The sequence below is a fragment of the Setaria viridis genome, chromosome 4 (genome assembly GCF_005286985.2).
Source record: "Setaria viridis chromosome 4, Setaria_viridis_v4.0, whole genome shotgun sequence".
Classification (NCBI taxonomy): Eukaryota; Viridiplantae; Streptophyta; class Magnoliopsida; order Poales; family Poaceae; genus Setaria; species Setaria viridis.
The window spans coordinates 15690273-15712295 of NC_048266.2; the positions used below are offsets into that span (position 1 = coordinate 15690273).

At 45.1% G+C, this 22023-nt stretch overlaps 5 protein-coding genes across 5 annotated transcripts; 2 read left to right on the forward strand and 3 right to left on the reverse strand.

The window, feature by feature from the left end:
* Window positions 1–554: 554 nt before the first annotated feature.
* LOC117851843 (thioredoxin-like protein Clot) lies at window positions 555–1522 on the reverse strand. Its single transcript, XM_034733746.2, has 2 exons — window positions 1245–1522; window positions 555–1151 (listed from the first exon to the last, which is right to left on the reverse strand). Exons 1-2 carry the CDS (start codon window positions 1396–1398, stop codon window positions 889–891), a joined length of 417 nt encoding a protein of 138 aa, XP_034589637.1. The 5' UTR covers window positions 1399–1522; the 3' UTR covers window positions 555–888.
* Window positions 1523–1698: 176 nt separating this feature from the next.
* LOC117851840 (CDK5RAP3 protein homolog) lies at window positions 1699–5244 on the forward strand. Its single transcript, XM_034733742.2, has 9 exons — window positions 1699–2013; window positions 2194–2288; window positions 2392–2486; window positions 2590–2725; window positions 2807–2956; window positions 3060–3572; window positions 3772–3980; window positions 4157–4289; window positions 4835–5244. Exons 1-9 carry the CDS (start codon window positions 1818–1820, stop codon window positions 4973–4975), a joined length of 1668 nt encoding a protein of 555 aa, XP_034589633.1. The 5' UTR covers window positions 1699–1817; the 3' UTR covers window positions 4976–5244.
* A 291-nt stretch (window positions 5245–5535) lies between these two features.
* On the reverse strand, window positions 5536–10480 carry LOC117851841 (beta-glucosidase 24). Its single transcript, XM_034733743.2, has 13 exons — window positions 10003–10480; window positions 9846–9915; window positions 8749–8807; window positions 8591–8666; window positions 8212–8289; window positions 8052–8139; window positions 7493–7748; window positions 6931–7046; window positions 6586–6803; window positions 6469–6500; window positions 6207–6309; window positions 6020–6128; window positions 5536–5901 (listed from the first exon to the last, which is right to left on the reverse strand). Exons 1-13 carry the CDS (start codon window positions 10174–10176, stop codon window positions 5733–5735), a joined length of 1548 nt encoding a protein of 515 aa, XP_034589634.1. The 5' UTR covers window positions 10177–10480; the 3' UTR covers window positions 5536–5732.
* Window positions 10481–12801: 2321 nt separating this feature from the next.
* Window positions 12802–14411, reverse strand: LOC117851842 (uncharacterized). The gene is made up of 2 exons (XM_034733745.2): window positions 13908–14411; window positions 12802–13655 (listed from the first exon to the last, which is right to left on the reverse strand). Exon 2 carries the CDS (start codon window positions 13473–13475, stop codon window positions 13035–13037), a length of 441 nt encoding a protein of 146 aa, XP_034589636.1. The 5' UTR covers window positions 13476–13655; window positions 13908–14411; the 3' UTR covers window positions 12802–13034.
* A 5511-nt stretch (window positions 14412–19922) lies between these two features.
* Window positions 19923–21252, forward strand: LOC117853799 (chlorophyll a-b binding protein 1B-21, chloroplastic). Its single transcript, XM_034736086.2, has 4 exons — window positions 19923–20180; window positions 20273–20375; window positions 20471–20759; window positions 20879–21252. Exons 1-4 carry the CDS (start codon window positions 19990–19992, stop codon window positions 21028–21030), a joined length of 735 nt encoding a protein of 244 aa, XP_034591977.1. The 5' UTR covers window positions 19923–19989; the 3' UTR covers window positions 21031–21252.
* Window positions 21253–22023: the final 771 nt, after the last annotated feature.

Consider the following 22023-nt stretch of genomic DNA (forward strand, 5'->3'; position numbering starts at 1 on the left):
CCTGTTTGGCACGGAGAGGCTAAAATCTAGCTAAAATGGGGGGCTAAAGTTTAGCCTGCTAAAATCTAGCTAAAATGGGGGGCTAAAGTTTAGCCTGCTAAAATCTAGCTAAAATGGGGGCTAAAGTTTAGCCCCCCTCCCAAACACCCTTTTCCTGTACTACTCTACTGGAGAATATATAGCTCCTAAAATTTCTAAAATGTTTAAATACTAATTAGGAGTATTAAATATAGATTAATTATAAAATCAATTGCACAGATGGAGACTGATTAGCGAGACGAATCTATTAAGCCTAATTAGTCAATGATTTGTAATGTGATGCTACAGTAAACATGTGATAATAATGGATTAATTAGGCTTAATAGATTCGTCTCACGAATTAGCCTCCATCTATGTAATTAGTTAATTAACTCATATTCAGTCCTCTTAATTAGCATCCGAATATTCAATGGGACATGAAATTTAGGTTGGACTAAAGTCCAAACACCCGTATAAATGATTCTGCAGACTGCGGGTCTGAAGAATCCATTCAGTTTTGGACAGTGCTATATGTGTTAAAGATCAAACACCCCTATAATGTATAAATGATTCTGTAGACTGCGGGTCCGAAGAATCCATTCAGTTTTGGACAGTGCTACATGTGTTACGAGAAATCATCCTGAGAATCGTAGAACAATCCTGCTCCTCTATCAAACGTAGAACAAGATACAGCATAACAGCACCGTCGAATTATTATATCTTAATTATTATTTCCCAGCTTCTCTCTGGCTCTCTGGTTCCTCATACATGAACTTTTTTTTGAAACGACTCATACATGAACTCAACTACAGATTAGTATAGCCCCTCTGCTCGATTCGGCAGATCGATCCCGACGGCAAACCGGACGCGTCAGTTGCCGCCGACGCCGAGGAGCGCGTCGACCTTGTCCTTGAGGTGCGCCTCCTCGTCCCCGAGCCGGGCGGCGGCGCCGCCGTTCTCCCACCGGATCAGCGTCGGGACGCCCTTGATCCCGAACTTGGGGTCCTCCCTCCAGGGGTGCGCCGGGTCGCGCCACGTGGGCTTGTCCCCGACGTAGGCGCGCAGGAGCACCGCGTCCCTGCCCTGCAGGGCCTCCAGCCGCTCGTAGATCACCGGCTCCGCCACGTTGCAGTCTGCGCGGCGGCCGGCGAACGGCGGTGAGTAACGTAGGCAACGAGGCTACTGCTAGGGGAGAGGAATTTTACAGGTGAGGGGGTTCCTCTTACCGGGGCACCAGGTGAGGGAGGAGCCGGGCTCGCGGTCCGCCAGGAAGAGCAGCAGCTTCAGCTTGCCGTCGGAGGCCGCGGCGGGGGAGGCGATGAGGCGGTCGAAGTGGGCGCTGAAGTCGGCCAGCGTCGCGTCTACCTTCAGCACCGTCATCTCGCCGCGCCGCCTTTTCGGCTTGTCGAGCAGATTTGGAGCAGCAAGAGCGAGTTGGGGAGGCACGGCAGGCAGATTAGGAGAAGGAAGAAGACGGCCGCCGAATTTTATCTCCTCCGTTGCCTACGGGAGCGCGTGCCCGTGATTCCTCTCCCGGTCTTTTCTCACGCTGCCGGGTGGGCCCCTCTCCTCCCTCCGCGTGTCTCGTACGCGAGCCGGATTCGTGGGTGATTTGGGCCAGCCCGATGGGCTGAAGCAGCCAAGAGCTACGCGAGCCCAACCCGTACAGCACAAGTTTCCCGTGCGCACTGCGCCCCCCGAGTCCACCACGGAGTCCATCCATCATCTCGTCGTTCGCTCTCGTCGTGGTCTCGCCGGCTCCGGTGATCTGCCCGCCGTGCCGCCCCGCGGCCGCCGCGATGCACGACCCGTCGGAGATCCGCAACCTCCCCATCGACATCGCCTTCGCCCGCCTCCAGGAGTGGCTCGTCGACCGCAAGCGGGTGCCGCAGGACTGGCGGAAGCGCCTCGCCGGCATCCGCGCCAGGATCGCCGCGGCCTTCCCGTCCCTTCCCCGGGACCTACACCCCTCGCTCCTCGGCCTCGAGCCCGAAGGTAACCGAATTTACTCTGCCTGACCGGCGGCGGCCGTCAGCGTAGCGATTCGGCGGATTCGATTCATCGCGCTTTTAAACCCTCGCCCAATCCCCACAGCTACGCTAGCTCAGCTTGATTCGCGAGTTTCTCTTTGTGTGGGATGTAATTGTTTGCCTGTCCTTCCTTTTCCTTGTTTAGAAATTGGGTATCTTGAAGCGAAGAAGATATACAGCATCCTGCTGGACTCCAACACGGAGAGCCGCAACATATTTGGCCGCCTGACGGGATCCGCGGTAAGCATTTGCTTGTTTTATCTTATGTTAGTTACATGAGGCAATTATACTTTCATGTGCGGCCGGAAAATGGCATATGCTTTGATACAATTTCTATGTATAGGGTGAATGGGAATCCGTCGTGAAAGCTTATGAGAAGGACCATGTCTTCCTCGGAGAGGCGGCACAGATCATGGTTCAGAATGTGAACTATGACATGTACGGTCTATCTTTTTCCTTGTTCTTTGTTTGGCTACTAGTAATGCCTGATTCCACCTTGGCCACAGCTAAATTTTTTACTTGCTCCTTTTTCTGCCCCAAGTCCATATCAGAGAAAGCAGATGCAGAAGACTCAGCAGCAGCTTGCTGAGCTCGATCGAAAGGAAGCGGACATTAAGCGGCTCGCAGCTTTGTCAGCTACTAGATATGTGGAGGCTTGCCAAGAGCTTGGTTTGCAGGTCAGTTTCTCTTTCTGACTAGCACTGGGTGGGCTATGCCTTTCTGATAAGTTGCTCACTAAATCATACTGTCATCCGCAGGGAGTAAATGTCCGGGAAGAACTAATAGAGTCTGCAAAGACACTTCCATCTACATTTAGCAAAATCTTGGAAGTGCTGAACAGTGACCCTGTCTCAAAGGCCATGGAGCACTACACAGCTTTTGTTAGAGACTGCCATTCTGAGGACAAGGTAGACTCAGGACTATGTAGAACATATCAGTTATTCAATACAAAAAAAAAATTGCTGCTAGAAACTTTGTGATTAATGTTAACCATTTTCTTCTGAACCTCAGGGAAGTTGTGACTCTGTGCTGCTGCGCAATCTGAAAAGCCTGCAGGAAAATCCTCCTCCTCTCCATGTCTCAGTATATACTGAGGTCAAAAGTTCTATTGGAGAGGCATTGAAATCTCATCGGTCTATAGAGCAGATTGACTCAAATATTCCTGCGGAGGATATTGATTGGGAGATTTCTGTGGATGCTAATGAAATTGACTGGGATATTGGTGCTGTTGAACAACCAGTTGAAGAAGCTGGTAATGGTTTTGGATCATATGAAATCATTGATGCTAATATAGAGCTGGCAGGTTCTGAAAATTATGACGTTAGTGCCTCGGACAATCCATCTTTGAACAAAGAGGGTCTTGCATCATCTGAGTCTGGGATTTGCTGGGACATCACTGCTGATAATTCTGAAGAAAGTGTGCATGATAATGCCAATATTCAGAATGCTCCAATGGTCGCTGAAGATAGAAGTCGTTTGCTGGAGAAGGAATACAGGAATGATATTCTAGATGATTTACTTGAGGTGTGTTTTGACCATTGTTTGGACCCGTCTTGTTTTGAAGTTTTTTCTTGGCTGTAATGAATACTGATGTAGTATTATAGTGCTGTTGTCTTTTAGAAATTCAGTAGATGACAAGTGTTCTTGGTGTATGAGCTTGTTTTTCCCATGCATCCCCTTTAGCATAGTGCTGTAGCTCATTAATTCTTAATAACTGAAACAGGTAAAATCATTTTTGACTCAACGCCTAGGGGAGATGAGGAATGGTGAGACATCATCTCTACAGCATCAAGTGCAAGCTGTCTCACCTTTTGTTCTCCAGCAGTATGCTCCTGATAGTTTGGAGAATATGCTTGTAGAGGTCTCTTCAGCAATCTCATTGCTCACTAACCAGAAGACTCTTGACCTTATAATGATCCTAAACTCTAAAAGGTAAAAGATTATGTAGCTTCACACTCGCTTATGTCTTTCGTTACTTCTAGTCTACTACAGTGGTGATTTCTTGGTGTATTTTTAAAGACTTGCATGGTACAGCTGTTTTTCCACCGTAAGTGCATGATGTTTTACATTTTCTTTAACTGAATTTTCGTTTCTTTCCTCTTCACAAGGTTTCTAGACAGACTAGTTTCTACTTTAGAAGAGAAGAAGCATCATGAGGTAAAATTACGGGAAGGTTTAGGTGATTTATCTGTTAAGCGCATGGAGCTGCAGAATGCACTGTCATCATCATGGCCGAAGCAAGTAAGTGGTTTCTTTCCTTGGATTAATTAACTAGAGCACAATGCTTGTTCGGTGCTTGCTGAGACACACTGTAAAAATGTTGTTTATCTGATGGACAAGACACTGTTCATTTGCTGGTGGATGATGGAAAAGACCACTTCTGAATTTTCACATTGTTTGTTGTTCCATTTGGCCAAATATCTTTCCAATGTGCCCCCAGTAATCGCTGACCAAGTACCGTGTCCAGAAACCAGTTTCACTTTTTCCACATACTTTTATTCTGAGCATATTAAAAAAATCATGAAGTAGCACATAATATTTGATCTAGGTAAAATCTGTGACCTAAATTTAAAAGGAAACAACATTGTAGTGTTGTAAAAATATGTATTCTTATATTTCATATTTGCTCATGATAGGCTGTGCAAATCAGTATTGTCTGTCCATTTTGTGCTAAAAATGAACCAAAACACTAATAGATCTCCTTGTGCTTTACATAGCCAACAAGTGTATGTTAATTTGCTTAAGGTGGAGCCTGCTAGTTATCTGCCTTTCTATATATTTTACAGGAGGCCGCAATTACAAAAACAAGAGAACTAAAGAAGCTGTGCGAGGCAACGCTATCATCTGTTTTTGATGGCAGGCCGGTGCATATAATTGGAGAGATCAATACTTTACTGAGTTCAAGTGTTAGTCAATTAGCTGGGTGACTGTATTTTCTGTTCTGGATCAAATAAGATTGAGATCTTAAGGTTATTAGCTGATGGTATATACTCCAGAAATTTAGATTTCCTGCTCATGTTGCTTGCTGCTCGATATTTTCTGAAAATGCATATGTATGAGTTTGACTTAAATTATCAGATTCATCATAGGATACAATTGAGCGGTGAAGAAAATAATGTACGGTTACCGAAGGTTTCATTTCTCAACGAACAATGTTTCAATCAATGTTTTATAAAAGTTCACTGCACCTTGGTTATCTTGTGCTTCTTTTTTTTTATACAGGGCCAGTTGGAAAGCAGAACTGGCCAATTTTACTATTACTAAACACCCTGTCCTATCTGTTTCTATAAAACGTCCAGTTACAAGGCTTAACTTGATGATTTTTGCAGCCTTAAGTTTAATAATTCGAATTGTTGCTGTTCCTCAGTGATATGTATCTGTTATGTGCAACATATAATATGGCTTATGATGCAAAAGGAGATTATGTGATCAAGATGAGTATTCTTTTTAAGTTTCGACTCTCAGAATAGCATAGTGGACTGCAGAGGATCACAATATATCCATTGTTTTAGTATTACTGTAGAAATAGTTGCATGCTCAGTGAAACTGCAATCCAATCACCTATGTCATCTTGACTTAACGAGAACTACTTATACAGCTGGAAGCTGGATAGACAACAAAATGTGGATGTTACACTGATGATGTTGCTCCATAGAAAAACATTAGACATGCACGATACAAAATTTATTTATGAAGGAAATGCTGGAACCATTTGCTGGAATGCTTTGGATATCTTTTCAAACCATCCTTGTAGTCGATGTAATTAATACCAAATCTCACAGTATAACCATCCATCCACTCAAAATTGTCAAATAGCGACCATGCAAAATATCCTCGTACATCAACTCCTTCCCTGCCATGTCATAATAGTACTTTTAATGTTGGTACATATACTTAAATTGTATCGTAAGTTAAATTCAGTGATCAGCAACTGATCTATGCATCTACTAGTAATCATGCACCAAACTTACTTGAGGGCTCTTTGAATGTGGAATAGGTGTTGCCGGTAGAATTCTATTCTGGTATTGTCAACTAAGGCTTCTTGAAGTGGTAGGTTTTCATTGTTAATTTCATCAACACCTGCATCATGATTAAACTTATCAGTTAATAGCTCTGGTTTCCTGGAAGCTGTCATAAAATGCAGTTAGGCTGTTGTACCATTTTCTGTGATGTAGATTGTAGGATTGTTGTATGTCTTCTTGGTGTATAGCAGGAGTTCTTCTATGCCTTTTGGATAGATATAGAGCCAAGGAGATCCAGCCTGGATACAAATGTTTTGTTGTTTTCATTCCAAAGCATCAGTTTCTAGTTTTCTATGTTAAATGACTTGGTTTTCTATAAAACGACCCTTTATCATCGACCCAGTTACACAACTATAAAACATGATGCATGATAATTTTTCTGTTTGAGAAATGCATACCTTTGGACCAATAGCTGTCCCATGTCTTTCAACTGTTGTTAAAGTATAGGTAGAGAAAGCTCTTAGCTCACCCAAGTTATTTAAGTCTGGAACGGAAACAATGTCTTACTTGATTACCTGTTTGATTGGTCAGTGAATCAGTATTATAGCTTTTGTTTCCATTGTTACTGTATTTGGTGTTCTGAGTGTATCTTGCTGTATAGTAGTTGAGGCCGATGAAGTCGAATGATCCATTTATGGCCTTTGACTGTTCTTTCGTGAATCTTGGTAATCTGTTACCAACTAGTGTTCTCATGCTGGGTGGGTAATCTCCCTTTGTTAAAGGATCCATGAACCTGTTCAAATTATCACTGAATTATGTAAATAGGTTTTATGAGAATCTTTGAGATTTTGATTTTATGGAAACTTCAAGAATGAAACCTGAAGTCTATTTAGTACAGAATTTAATGAAGAAAAACTCACCAGCCATACATAAATTCCAATGCACGCTTGGCAGCGTCCTTGTCTTGCTTGGAATTTGAGTATGGAACCATCCAATTACTGACTAGAGTAATTCCTATTTTTCCTTTTTGCTTTACCTGCATGATTATTGATTAACGATTATCATTGTAAGCGTAAACTACCAAGCTGGCTAAGTATATGAAAATGATTAATTGAGTTTTAGTGTTTTCAGTGGCTAACTATCTAAACAAGTTGATTGAACCTCAGAAATTCTCGTCTCTTGTCTGAGAAACCTTTGATGTGCTAGCTTCGTTGTCCATCATTAAGTAGAACTCTAGATTAAGGAGATGCCTGGCACGACCATCTCTAGTTTGTAGCAGCAGATTGTGGCTTTATGGCTCTCTATAGTATCTGCTGTCATGTTCTGCTCTTGAAGACCATTTAAGTGTGTAAAGGTCTTCAATCAGAATTATATGATTCGTTACAATACAAACACATATTCTTGGCATGCCAGAATGCAGTTTGTAAGATATTTGATTTGTTTTTTGCTGAAGTAATCACAATTAGGAAACCTAATCTGTACCTGGTATTTGTCTCTGTACACCTGAACCGCTGCTGCATGAGCAAGAAGCTGGTTATGAGATACGGTATAAGGTTCCCTTCCAGAGTCTCCCATGCTACATCCTGAATTTTCCCAAGAGGAGCATCTGCCTGGTGCTAATATACCACTGGCATAGCCAGCAATACTGAAACTCCAAGGCTCATTGAATGTTATCCAGTTCTTGACCCTGTCTCCAAACTCCCTAAAGCAGATGTTGGCGTAGTCACGGAAGTCTTCCCTGGTAATGATAACTCAACATATTACATGATTAGTTTTCTTTGATTTTAATAGCACTCTTATTATTGATCATAGCAGAGAGTTTAGGCTAATTCAACATATTAAGGCTTGATTCTTAGTTTTCCTTTGATTTCAATAGCATTCTTATTATTGATCATAGCAGACAGTTTAGGCTAACTCAATATATTAAGGCATGATCCTAGTTTTCCTTTGATTTCAATAGCATTCTTATTATTGATCATAGCAGACAGTTTAGGTTCCGGTGAGGACAAGTTACAGGATCTGATTGGTTGAGTTTACTTACACAATGTGCTGGCTCAAGAAGCCACCATACTGCTGTTCTAATGCTTGTGGGGAATCCCAATGAAAAAGGGTCACAAATGGTTCAACCCCTGCATGTTGTTTAGACATTAAGATGCAAAAAGATATAAGACCTTTAACTATTTATATTACGAGTATTTTACCTTCTGAAATTAGCTTGTTAATGAGGTTGTTGTAGTATTTTATTCCTTCCATGTTGACCCCTCCACTCAGTTTTCCATCTGCATCCATGCCATCATCCATCATTGCATCAACTAGAGGCTGGGATCAATCTATGTTTTTATTTAATCTACAGATCTCCTCTCTGTTAGAACTACGTTAGCGTTTGCTGCATATCAAAGTAAAAGTTTTCAAATGTTTACAATAGCAACAATTCTAAGTGGTTGGCTGGGATTTGTTCAAAGGCAGTTATGTGCCTGCGGCTCATCTGGGCTTTATTTAATCTCAAGAGCAGGATTCTTTTTCCATTTGTTGAGAATATGAACCTTGCGTGCATGGGAATAGGCTAGATTCATCACTTACTAGGCAGTATTCTTGTCCAAGAAATAGAAAACCTATAGGCATTAAAGCCTATATCTTTCATGATTTTGACATCCTCCTGCATTCAGTGAACGGCATCTGATAAATGCTGGGAAAATGAAAACTGATGGGCAGATAGGATGGTCTTTATTCCATAATACCTGATATCGATGGTAGGAATTGATTGCTATGTCTCCGTTGCTTCCATCTGCTATCTTCTCTGTTGACAAACTTTTGGGGCTTAGAACATCGTAGCATTCACTGGGCCGTAGTAGATGTGAACAAACTGCTCTGTTCTCCGTTTAGGATTTTTTGGTAGTTAGACGAAGCATTGTTTTAGGAATCATTTCTTTCCTGCATAGTTAACTGCCTCATGTGCTGCAGTGAACTGAGTCTGGGCTCCTGACTTCTGAACAGATATCCATGGATTGGATTAACTTTTGACCTTAAAATAGACAGTTTTCCTATGTGTTTGTTGTTGTTTGACATAGACCAATTGAAAGTGGTCATTAAACTACTAGCTATTGCATTGTTTCATTTGTCAGATCCCCATCATTTTGTTTGCAACTTTTTGTTTCTATGTGCTTTTGTCGTAGACCGGTGGACTGGTGGTCCTCACAGGCTCTGATCTGTTTTTTTTCTAGGCTTAATCATATGCCCTTCGCTTGATTTAGCGCACACACAATATGGCAGGAAAGCACTTAAAACTCATTACTATTTATGGAAACAGGCTGATCATGCTATCAAGTTGGGTTACTTTATATAATCTTCAGTTGATTTTCAACAGATTGTCTTCGCTTGTTTGTTCGGAAATTGAGGGACAAGGTATGTTCTTTTTTTCCCTTTACTTGGGTTTTAGGTGATGAGCCTCAGTTTTTTATGGTATCTGTGGTTCAGCCTGTGATTTAGTTGAGAGCCGGGAAGATGGGATGAAAAAAAGAAACTGTTGTGGAGGGTGTTATTTATCAGGCATATCATTTGCATGCTCTTCCTCCAATGCACAGATTCTAGTTTGATACTACTATTTTTCGGATGACACTCCAACTGGAAGCAGTTAAAGTCAAGATGTAGCTTAGTCCTGTCTCAGACTGGTATGACCATTTGCTCCCTAAAGTGAGACCCTGTTCAACAGGTTATGCATAGGCCAAATGATAGATTGATGAACACATTTTCTTGAGAGTTGAGACGTTAACGAGAGTTTAAGGCAAAGAGGCAGGTAGAATGCATGAGCAGAGTTTTGGAACGTGCAGCAAATGACCTGGGTGAGTGTGAGTGTAGGTGTCCCAGATGCTTGGCCCTCTCCCGCCCTCCTTCACAGCTCCTTCATACTGCACCAAGCATCCAAGCTCTCGCATGAAGAGCAAACCACCCACCACTTCTTCCAGTAGTCTTTAGATGGTTCGAGAACTACTTACCTGGTAGGCCGATGACGCTGTGCCGAAGAGGAAGCCCTTGGGGAACTGGCTCCTCGAGATTTTTTCTGGGTTTGCGGTTGACCCTGCAAAGAAGAATGGCAAGAGCAAGAGCAGAAGGGTTAGCCGTGGCATGGATGCCTTAGCTTTGCAGTGTAACTCTTGCTCTGTGTTCATGTGTTCACCAGCCTGGGCACTCTATTTATAGGCTGGCTGGGTCTTGGGCGGCAGTTTGGTAGCAGAAAACCCCCGGAAATCCACATGCCTAGCTGTTTCAAGTCGTGCCAGTGATACCACTGGGCGACCAGCGAAGACCTTGTCTTGTTGATGCATAATTTATGAGTGACCCTTGTCTTTCCGAGGCCATTAGACAAATGGCGCACAGCTGGCCTACTGTTTAGTGGTTCAGCTGTACTTCCAGGTGCTCGTCTGATTGTGTGTTTAAGAGGCAAAAGTGTACTTTCAAGTAAGCCCAAAGATGCACACATACTACTCGAAGGGGAAAACTATTGTTTGGGCTGTAATCTATCCTTGGAATGCATTGATCATAGAAAATGCAAAGATTTCCTGTGTTAGAAAAGGGTAATAAGTACAGGACCCATAGCCTTATGGGGGTGAGGAAAGAATCCAGCTTTGCCTTTTCGGATGCTTTGACGCCTTTGTTTAACCTCCAAAAATAGGCCATGCAAGAGGTCAAGTGGGTTGTATATAAAAAAACAAGAAAAATTTGTGTGGCAAAGCTTGGAGGAGAATAAGGGGGGCCCAATCTAAAATAAAGTTTTGCCCCCTTAGATAGCTAGATTGGTATTAGTGAGTATTTAGTTACAAAATCACTCATTTCTTTAATGAATATTCTAGGAAAAGAGGGTGCCCCTGGTGCACTTGAAACGATATTATAATGCTAAACAGTGCCTTGGGGGAAGCCTAGTCTCTTCTATTCACGAATTAGTGTGGACAGGGGTCGCTTTAGTTTATAATGCGAGGGCTTTGTAATTGCTCAGCTTTATTATACCAGTTCAATTAGGTCGTGGACTAAGTACTTTGCAAACAAAATAGTACTAGCATCAAGGCCTTGTTTCACCCTTGTTTCTAGGGTCCAGCCAAAGAAGCGTAGCTTCAGAACCAAACAAAAAGCAAGTCCAACAGTCTCCAAGGTTTATGCACCAATACATTTGTTGCTTGAAGCTGTATCTTTCTGTAGCATTTACAGTGGTGGCACATGGCAAAAAGGATTCATTTTTTTGTTCATATTCTATAATTTTCTTTTAGATTTCGAAAGACAAAAGGAGCATTTAATTGAAAATCTCCAGAGGTCAGAGCAATAAACATCTCAATTCTCAACACAAAATAGTCCTCAGTCTACCTATTTGCAGTGATAGTGACATGATGCCTCACAAACAACATGCCCAAGCATTAGAATCCGCGATGAGGGGGGCAGAAAGTGCGTGCCTCCAATTGCATCGCCATCCACCATGATCTCCTTATAATCATAATATACTCAAACCTATCCAAACACCAGAACAGGTCAACGGAGCACGAAGCATCCACTCTTCTGTTTTTTCCCCTAGACTAGGGCTACGGCACTATGGCTTGCCGGGGTAGTGAGTCCATCGCCAAGAATACCACCGGCCAAGTTCCACGGTCCGGGTGGATTCAGGGCCATCGTACTTGCCAAATCCGGCACGGTGCACTGCATTCTGGACAAGTGGAACTTGAAATGACATTGCAAAGTTTTGTCTCCACTGGCCAAGTTCTAGATTATGGTCGAAACTTTATGAATTTTGATGTGACTCATGTGGTTACAAACATTCAGACATGTGCAAGAATGGAGAGACACAATCGGAGTGTTTGGTTTTTGGAACGGATGAGTCGTAGATCTGTCCGGTACCATCCTATGTTTGGATGGGACAACACCACTCTTATCTTACATCAAGTACATTTGCTTTCGATGAGACATTATTGGTAAGTATTATGTTCCTGATGAATCCGATGGTTTTGGACCAATGTGTTCTACGCTTAAACCAAATAAGCAGTCTAGGATAGGATGGTTTGTTGCGTCACATTCCTCAAACAATCAAAGAGTTAAGTGGAAAACACTATCATGGTGTCTGAGCCCTTCTTTCATTGTTATTGCACGACAATGATACCACTGAGTAGTGGTGGTGAATTAGGTTGGTTGTGGGCTTGTAGCTAGCTAGCTTCACTGTTGATTCATTCAGAAGGGAGCCAAGTATTTGTGCTATTATACTGCACACAACAGCCACAAAATAATTGTAATGCCACATTCTTTGACAACATCATCACTTCAGAATCATTAGCTCTCAAGATGATACGGATTGCTAATTCACCAACACCTGAAGCCTGAGGGCTCCATTAACGTAGTGCTGGACTACTGGCTCACAGTAACAGCTGCTAGGAGATTACATCTAAGCCAGCATCTGAAATTCAGTCCTACAGTTACATGATTTTTCACTCTTTAACAGCTACAAGCCAGAATGGATGCCAAACAAACAAAATTCATATAATCCAAGATCTGCATGCTTCAGCTTTGAGCAGAACAAACATTCCAGTCTTGGCATAGGTGGGCAGGCCAAGTCAAAACTCATGATATCCTGATTTGGTAAGAACTAGGAACTCATGATACATCCAAACAATCATAACTGTGATAAAATGGCAATGAAAAGGCCCATTGGCAGAATGAAAGTTGCGAGGAATTGTGCTAGCACAGTTTGTTGATGTGAAGCAAAACATGGTGCTTACCAATCAGTTCACTATTCAACCTGTCCATAAGAGAAGAAAACATGCATAACACAGTAGCATATAGCAACTAGATGTGGAGCTCCAGTAGTTCATACATTTTCTTCGACATAAGCAAAACTTCTGATGACTTTGCAATCAGTATATGTTTACACTCATGTAGGACCTAGCAAACACCAAGATGACACAAAATTGAAGATTACTACTAAAAAATATGAAGGTGGCAAAATTGAAGAGCAGCTGCCTAATTGATACCCAAGAATTCCATTCCAATTCAACTATAGCCCCGCCTCAGCTGCCCGCCGTGGCGTGCTCTTCCGACGGCTCCCTGACTGCCGGAACCCATTGGACCTGGTGGACTCATCATTGCTAGATCGAGTGCTCGAGCTGTTCTCCTCCATGTCAAGATTTGAACCATCTTCTTCTTCCTTGGGCACCCTGTTCCTCTTGTTGCTACCAACTCCTGCAGAAGCATGCTCTGTTCTTGAACCCTTAAGTTTGGCACCATCCCCTGCTCCCACCACATAGTCCTCATCGCCATCATCGGCCTCCAACTTTTTCACCTCCGCTTCAATGATCTTCTCAGCGGCGACACGCTTCTGGGGCCGCCCCCTCCTCTTCCTTGCTGGCACGACGACCTCCTCACCGCTGCTCCCCTTGTCCTCATGGTTCCTGCCATTGCTGAGCTGCTTCCTCCCTCTGCCTCTCCCCCTACCCATTGATTCAATTCAGCAGAGGTTGCAGATGTGTGTACCAGGCAACAGCTGAAGCTACAAGCTTTGAAGAAGATATCTAGATGCGGCCTATTCTTTTTATCTTGTTGCTTCCTTTTTGGAACAAAATATCTCACTGGTAAGAACCTTTGCTCTAGGACAGTGCAGCCAATACAATCTAAAAATCTGCACGAGAAATATCGATGAACCTACTGTAAAACCCAACTAGAAAAGGATTGAATATTCAAGAATGGATGATAGATTAATCACAGAGCTGTACTTAGATCCATATCAATAAGCTCAAGAAACAAATATCCGAAATAAATCTCTAACCTCAGATGGGAATGCATCAATACAATCCAGAAATGTTAAGAACAGATTAGAGCGGAACCACTCAAGTGGTTTAATAAGCAATAGAGGAGATAGAAAGAAGCTGACCTTGCATCAAATTAGTATGCCTCGAAGAAACATCCTGCTGCAAAACCCATTTCCCAAGCTCCAGCGGTCAAAAGATGGGATTTTTTTTGCTAGCACCGAAGGGGAAAAGGTGCCTGAGATAGATTGGCACTGATCTTGGATTGAGATTGAGACACCGGGAGACCCACCACAGATCAAGAAGCAGAAGCCATAGACAAAGGTTGGTGCTGTTTGGGGAAAGCAGGAAGATTCTTGAACCAGCAGGCGGGTGGTACTAGGCTACCAGTGGTGCTGTTGGTAACTGGGGTATGGAGGGAGACTATGGAGCCTTGGTGCTTGAGCTCTAACAGTAGCCGTGAGCTCCCCTGCGGGACAGCAGCCGCAGGACACTGTACACACCACGCGATGAGAGAGAAGGAGAGGCCTGCGCTTGCTTGCTGGAGTTGCTTTTTTGTGGAGCTGTCACTCGGTTGCTCAGTTTTGCGCTTTGTTTACCAACCGTTGAAAACGAGTGAGCTGCACTCCACTCCCCCACTGGGGGCTGCTGCAGTAGCCCCTGACAGATGCCGATTTATATATATATATTATATATAATTACGGTGGCCTCGACTTTAATTACTAGTGCCCGCGTAGTGACAAGGTCACTTGTAATCTTTTTCTCGTGCTCTCGGGGACATCGAAAGGTGAGAGAAGGGGCAGCAAGGATCCCAAGACTGACAGCCAGGGAACAACGAAACCAGGGGCTAGTAATGACACCTGCTGCTGCCAAGATCCATCAGCATGTTTCATAGGCCGCAAAGGCTGGTTGTTTCAACTCTTTGTCATTATTCTTTTTTTTTTCGAGGAAAACACTTGGTTAATAGGTCTATACAAATTCCAATTTCAAACTCTCTATTGAATGTGTTCGTTTGTTTGTTGATGGGCGTGTTCCTGAATCAAAATAAGTGCTTTCAGATGTTCTTACATGTGTTGTCGAAGCTGATCCAATCGCCATAATGTTATTGTTTAAGGTCTCTAAACTTGATTTGAACATTTTCCATAGTAACAGCAAAATCAGAGGATGTTCTATAGAAATAGCACGTCTATATTAGTCAATTACTGCACTTATAAAAAGTTATACTTCTGGAATAGATGGCATCGATATGCAGCTTTGGTCATTACTCTTTCCGTTTCAAATTGTAGGTCGTTTTAGCTTTTTTAGGTTCATAGATATTATTATGCATCTAGATATTATTATGCATCTAGACATGTATCTAGTGCGTAATAATATCTATGAACTTAGAAAAGCAAAAACGACCTACAATTAGGAACGGAGGGATTAGCTTTTTTTTAAGACATAATGATCTGAAAGTTATTACAACGAAAAATCTGGCAACAGATTATGTCGCTAATACTGCACATCAATGGAAAAATTGTAGTACTATGAAACTTTCATATACAACAAAATAAATGTATGAATTAAATTTACAATTAAGCCTTAGTGTGTTAGAAAGAAAAGAATAACCTTGGACATTGACATAGTTTTCGAAGCACAACATTGACTAAAGATTTAGTGTATTTCAATACATTGTTGGCAGTACATTATCGACTGTACATATATGTAAAAACTCAATGTAGAAGGCAATTCGTTACTACATTCCTTCTTGATATTTGTTTGGTTCACATGCACATACGGCATCATATAGTGAGAATTGTATGGAATTTACACACATTCGATAGATCAATAGTACATCAATTTAATATGTGCATGGATAATATAATAACTTATTACTACTTTAGTTCGCAATTGTGTTTCCTTAGAGCAACTCCAATAGCATGACTATTTTTATCTCTCCATTTGACTCTCTAGCCACTTATCAAAAGGATTTCTCTCCATAATGAGGGATCGTTTGGGAGGGTTTCTTCCAAAACAACTTTACTGATGAAGCCAAAGTCGATGAAGCCAAAAAAGCTGGCTTCACCAGCCCCCGCTTACAAAATAGCTTGAAGCTATAGTACCTCGATTTGCGTAAAACAAGTGAAGTCGAAACCAAAATAAGCCATGTCAAACATGGGCTAAATTGTACAAACAGAGAATCCATTTCCTACTTTCTAAATTCTAACCCTAAAAATTTACACTTTCTACATTCTCCATCTACTCCAACAACCTCTCCATTTTGCGCTACAACAGACTCTCCATTTTGCCATTATTTTGCGTAGGATCCACATTTGATAAGCCAAATTCGCTTGCCAATTTGGAGAGCGTGAGGGAGCATTTGGCAAGCTGGAATGGTTGGTCATCCGGTTAGCAACTTTGTTGGATCTAGTAGACTTACTAAATTTTAACTTTGGGGACGGAGATGGCCATGTTGGAATTGCTCGTAGATATTCGGACCAAAACATATAGTCAAACGTAGGTAAAATCAAAGTTTAATTAGCCTAAGTCCTAAGATACTTTTTCCCAGAGTTATGTAATTAGCTTGACTATATGCTTACCGAAGTTACAATCCTTAATTTCTGACTCGCGGATAGTAAACAATGTACTCGTGAGGGAAACTTTTGGAAAGACCGGTTTTGCACGTGGTCCTGCACAATCCCCAGACCACAATTTTATGACAGAGTGAGCGCATTCATAGCAAGAGTAAAGGCTCCCGCATTATTGTGAAAAATTTAAATCATATCAGCAAGGACAGAGTTGACAAGTTCCAGTGTCCTCCATTATTTTAGATTTGGATGTTTCATCTTAGTCTGCATTGTTTTTTTTTTCTCATTTTGTTTTCTTGAAATTCTGGTGACTCCGAGATGGAGTGGGCCTGGTAGCTTTAACTACCACCGAAGATGAGTTTTTCAAAGTTGGCGTGAGGAGACGGCATATGATAGAAAGAACATGGCCGGTTTGGGCCCATGTACGGGGCGAGCCCAGCGCATCTGTGAGCTTGCTTAAATGTGTGGCGAAGACGAGCACGGCCCTGTCCCAAAATACACAGAGCCAAAGCTGCTCATTGCAGTTGCAGATTGTCATATTGGTGGTGCTTAAGCTTAACGATCGTATTCCTATTCGAAGGACCTACATCCAATGAGGCCCAAACTGCAATCGAACCACCAAAACCCGTAGAAGGATGGATGCACAGTGGTTGCAGATTTGCAATACAACTAAACAATTTGCAACCTCTGTTCCTGCTGGCGGACAAATGGCACAACGCCATGTAACACACTGTGCTTCCGCACCGTGTACCTTTGGAGAGAGGTATCCACCATTCCACCTCACCAGTTTGACCTCAGTAATGCACCCAAGCGTGCAAGTTCCCTGATCAGGAACTCTTGGTTAAGACTCAAGGAGAAAAATATCCTGCTTGAACACATTTTTCTGTCAGAAAAAGGGCTCCCAAACCTTATAAACACAAGTTGTTTTACCCCCACGTGCTTAAGTTCATCCAAAGTAATATAATGTTGACCCAAACAAATATTGTGTCAACACCCAACCTTGGGAATAGCGTTGCTCCTTTACTAATTTAGGGCCTTATTTTTTCGTATAACATGTTTGCCAGATGCCTACGATAATTTTTCCCTCAACCTCTTTTTTTTTTACATGCATAGCATGTTTTTCTTCTTAGAAGAGAATACACGATGTAACTTCAGGAGAAATCTAAAATGCAGAGTTACAAGAGCCACGATCAACAATAAACAACATAAACACCACAACAGAGAAGAAAACCACCTCACCATCACCACACTAAATACAACCTAAGACGACTGATGCATGCAAGAGAGAAAGATACCATGAACACACACACATTATCGCTTGCCTAACAACCCAGAGTCATCGGAAGAAGAGTGAGGAGGTCATGCAAGACGATGCCTTCAAGAAGAAAGCAACGCCAACGCCAGCATCGTCCGTCTGTCCACGGATGAGCAGACCAAGTCTTTACTTGGCAAAACCAAATGGATTTGACGGTCGCAACAACGCCCCCAGGGAGGTGAGCTACGTTGAAAAGCGCAACTGTTGTCAGCACCGACAAATGCCAGGCAAGGCTTTTGCTAAAGGCCCTAGAACCAACTCCACACAACCGACCGCCAAGGCCTAGATGAGAGCCAAAGCGATGGGATGGCACCGAGCTATCCACAACGACGATGATAAGGAACATCCGCAGGCACAGTAGAGAGGGACCGCTATCACGACGACCAAAAAACGACCAAGGAGCGACCAAGCGACCGAAGGGGGAACAGGCGGGCATGCTAGAGGGGCTCACGCCAGCGAGAAGAAGCGATCTGACCTTGGTGTGTTGGGGTATGGGTGTGGTGGGGGTGAGGAGGGGAGGAGCGCGACCAGGGGAGGAGAAGGGGGAGGTGCGCGCGAGCCCCGTAGTAGCACGCGGCCGCTGCATACTCCACTGCCACTAGCGAGGGCTGCTTCACCCACGCACGCCCGAAGCAGACGCCGCCGACGCCACAAGCTGCCACGCCCCTGCACGCGATCGCAGCAGCCCGCCGCAGCCCGCCGCCACCATCACCTGATCGATCTTCGGAGATTCCTTTTCGCTCACCGTCGCCTGCGGATCCGGTGGTGGTAGTCGTAGATCCGGCCACCACGGGGTGGCTGTGGGGCTGCCAAAGCTAGCCTCAGGTGAGGTACCCGCTGCAGCCACCAGGGATGAAGATGGGAGGATCAGGGAGGAAGGAACGAAATGCAGGTGCACCCATGAACGAAGGTGCGACGAGCCAAGCTCTAGCACCTTCTGCGACCGGTTGACGCCGGAGGCAGGGGAGGCAACGGCAGCGCGTAGGGGCAATGACCTAGGCTAGTGAGACCAGGCTAGGCGCCGGCGCAGCCGAGCCGCGCCGCAGCCTGCTAGTGTCGGGGCGAAGGTGGTGGTGCCGGGTGTGGAGGTGGGGGCGGACCGACCCGCGGTGGCGGCGGGGGCGATGGCGACACGAGCACCCTGGCGGCCTCGAGGTGATGGCCAGGCGAAGCACAGGTGGATCCGAAGCAGGGGAGGTCGGATCCGGCGTGTGGTGGCCGGAGACCACCCTCACCAGCGACGAGCAACAACCCCATGACCATGGTGACCTTGAAGGGGAGAGGAGGAGGAAAGGAAGGAAGGGAGGGAGAGGGCGTGCGGGGCTTACTTCGATCCCGCCACGGGCCGCCGTCCGCCGGCCCGCCGGTGGTGGCGGCCACCGACGCTAGGGTTTGGGGGTGGCGGCGAGCGCCCCCGAGTCGCCAAGGAAGGCGAAAATTCTCTCAACTTCACTGGGGTTAGTTGATTGAGGTAATATAAAATTCCGCCACAACTTTTTAATAAAATTTTGTTAAAAATCATTACAATATGGAAGAAGGAGATGGTCAATCCAATGACGTCATTTTCACCTAAACAACTCAAAACAGTTGTTTCTTAATGGTCAAAACTAGATACATATGAACCGCAGAACCGGTAAATAATAAATAAATGTTTATGATTTCAAGAACTTCAGTTCCAGTTAAGGTGTTTTCAATTTTGGCTATCAAGGATATGGTTCCTCATCATAGTTGCTGTCAAATGTACGAGACCTAGCGTGTGCTGTCCTTGTAATAATTTCTTTATTTCTTAGGGATAGCAATATATGAGTGTAATTCTTCGCCATTTCTAATACGATTCTAGACCTATTTGCTAAAGAAATACAACGACTAGAGCAAAATTTACAACCAGGGGAGAAATAGAATATCTGCCCCCCCCCCCCCCCCCCCCCCCCCCTTCACCTTTTGGATTGGTGGATAAAAAGTTTCATCGAGTTCTGTAGATATTCCACTCACTCAACCAGCAAAGCCACACATGTGGACTGCAGCTCACGGCCCTGAGCCCATTGCAAGCATGATGCCTCACCTCTTCCGGGAGGGGGGCCATGCCACGTCGGCCGGCCAAAGATACCCCGATCCTACGTGGCCCAATGACGCTCGGGCGCACAGATATTGCGCCCAATGGCGGGCGGCATTTGGATATCCCCATCCCGCTCCGTCTCCTCTCCGGCCGCTCGTGCTCGTGCTCGTGCTCTTAATAGCAGCCGCAGATTCTGCTCCGCTCTCAAACGCCACTTGTCCTCCCTCCCTCCTCTCGTCTCCCCGTCACCTCAGGATCAGCAAGCGGCAATGGTGATGGCGTCGTCGAGCGGGCTCCGGAGCTGCAGCGCCGTGGGCGTGCCCAGCCTGCTGGCGCCGTCGTCCCGCTCCGGCCGGCTGCCGTTCTGCGCCAACGCCACCACCTCCGGCCGCGTCACCATGTCCGCCGAGTGGATGCCCGGCCAGCCCCGCCCCGCCCACCTCGACGGCTCCTCTCCTGGGTAATACTCACGGCCAATCACCACGACGACGCCGGCGTCGAGGCTGATGAACTGACGAGTGATGACTGACGATGCTTGTGTCTGTTTTCCAGGGACTTCGGCTTCGACCCCCTGGGCCTCGCCACCGTTCCGGAGAACTTCGAGCGGTTCAAGGAGTCCGAGGTCTACCACTGCCGCTGGGCCATGCTCGCCGTGGTACGCCGCTGTGCTGCCTCTCTGATTACTTACGATCATGTCATGAACTATGGCATGGACCTGACAGATGAGCTTTGCAATTGTGTGGCATGCAGCCCGGGATCTTGGTGCCTGAGGCGCTGGGCCTTGGCAACTGGGTGAAGGCGCAGGAGTGGGCGGCCGTCCCCGGCGGGCAGGCCACATACCTGGGCAACCCGGTGCCGTGGGGCACGCTGCCCACCATCCTGGTGATCGAATTCGTGGCCATCGCCTTCGCCGAGCACCAGCGCACCATGGAGAAGGACCCCGAGAAGAAGAAGTACCCCGGCGGCGCCTTCGACCCGCTCGGCTTCTCCAAGGACCCCGTCAAGTTCGAGGAGTACAAGCTCAAGGAGATCAAGAACGGTGAGTCTCCTGGTTTTGTGTACTATATGATCTCGTTGTTGTAGTGACAGCCTCCCACTCCATTGATCATACGCTAACCACTGGGCATCGTCTAAACGATTGTGCATGATGATGAGCAGGCCGGCTTGCGATGTTGGCGTTCGTGGGGTTCTGCGTGCAGCAGTCGGCGTACCCCGGCACCGGGCCGCTGGAGAACCTGGCTACCCACCTCGCCGACCCGTGGCACAACAACATCGGCGACATCATCATCCCCAGAACGATCTACCCTTGAGCTGAGATGATTGTGAGAGAAGAGGATGAGACGAGACAGGAGATGGGGCTGTGCTGGGAGTGTGGATGATGTTCTATGTGTGTGATTGGTTGGTTACTGGGCACTGCCTGCGTGCGTGCAGGAACTGTACAACGAACAACGACGGCGACTTTCCGGCCGGCCGGGAACCCCTTATAATGTAAAGCTTATTATTATTAAGTAGCGGCTACCCTTATGAATCCACCCAAGTTTTGTGCCAAAACCAAACTATAGCTTTGCTATGTTCCCCATTGTTTTGCCGGAGGGCAAATCAGAGGAAGTTCAGCGTGTGTTTGATTTGGGATCAAATGAGATGTGTTGGATTCATCCTACTTTTCTTGGTCAGGTTCAATCCGTCTTGTGTTTGGTTGGGAGGGATGTGTCCATCTTGGTTTTTTTGAAAGGTGAGATTTAATACCGTTAACCACGGTTAATCCCATCTGTCATCCATGGATCTCATGTGCTATCCTAATTTCCCTTACATTTGTTTTCTTTTAGCCTGCCTTATCTTCTTGTGACGCTTCCTCAACGCGCCCTCCTTCACCATGTCACCTCTCTATTGTGCCATCCTCCCCCGCCGCCCTCCAGTAATACCCCGTCCTCCAAAGCTGCACCGCCCAACCCTTTTGAGGGGCGGGCACGCATATACATATCATCCTACTTATACTTTTGTCGTCGCTTCGTGTAAAAGAGTTAACCCGAAGGTGCTATGGCTGGTGGACAGAGGTTTATAAGTTAGCTCCACCCTTGCTTAACTAGCAAGGTGGTACTAAATATGCGCACCTATGCTCATGGGCCACTACTGGGCCATCCAAAATTGGACCGGGTGCCACATACACCCCCCCTCAAAGAACCCGACGTCCTCGTTGGTCCAACTCACCCACACTTAGCGCACGACCGTACGTCCATTGCCGGCGCCATATGTCATGCCGTGTGTCCCATCTAAAGCCCACACACGACATGCGTCATATGCCT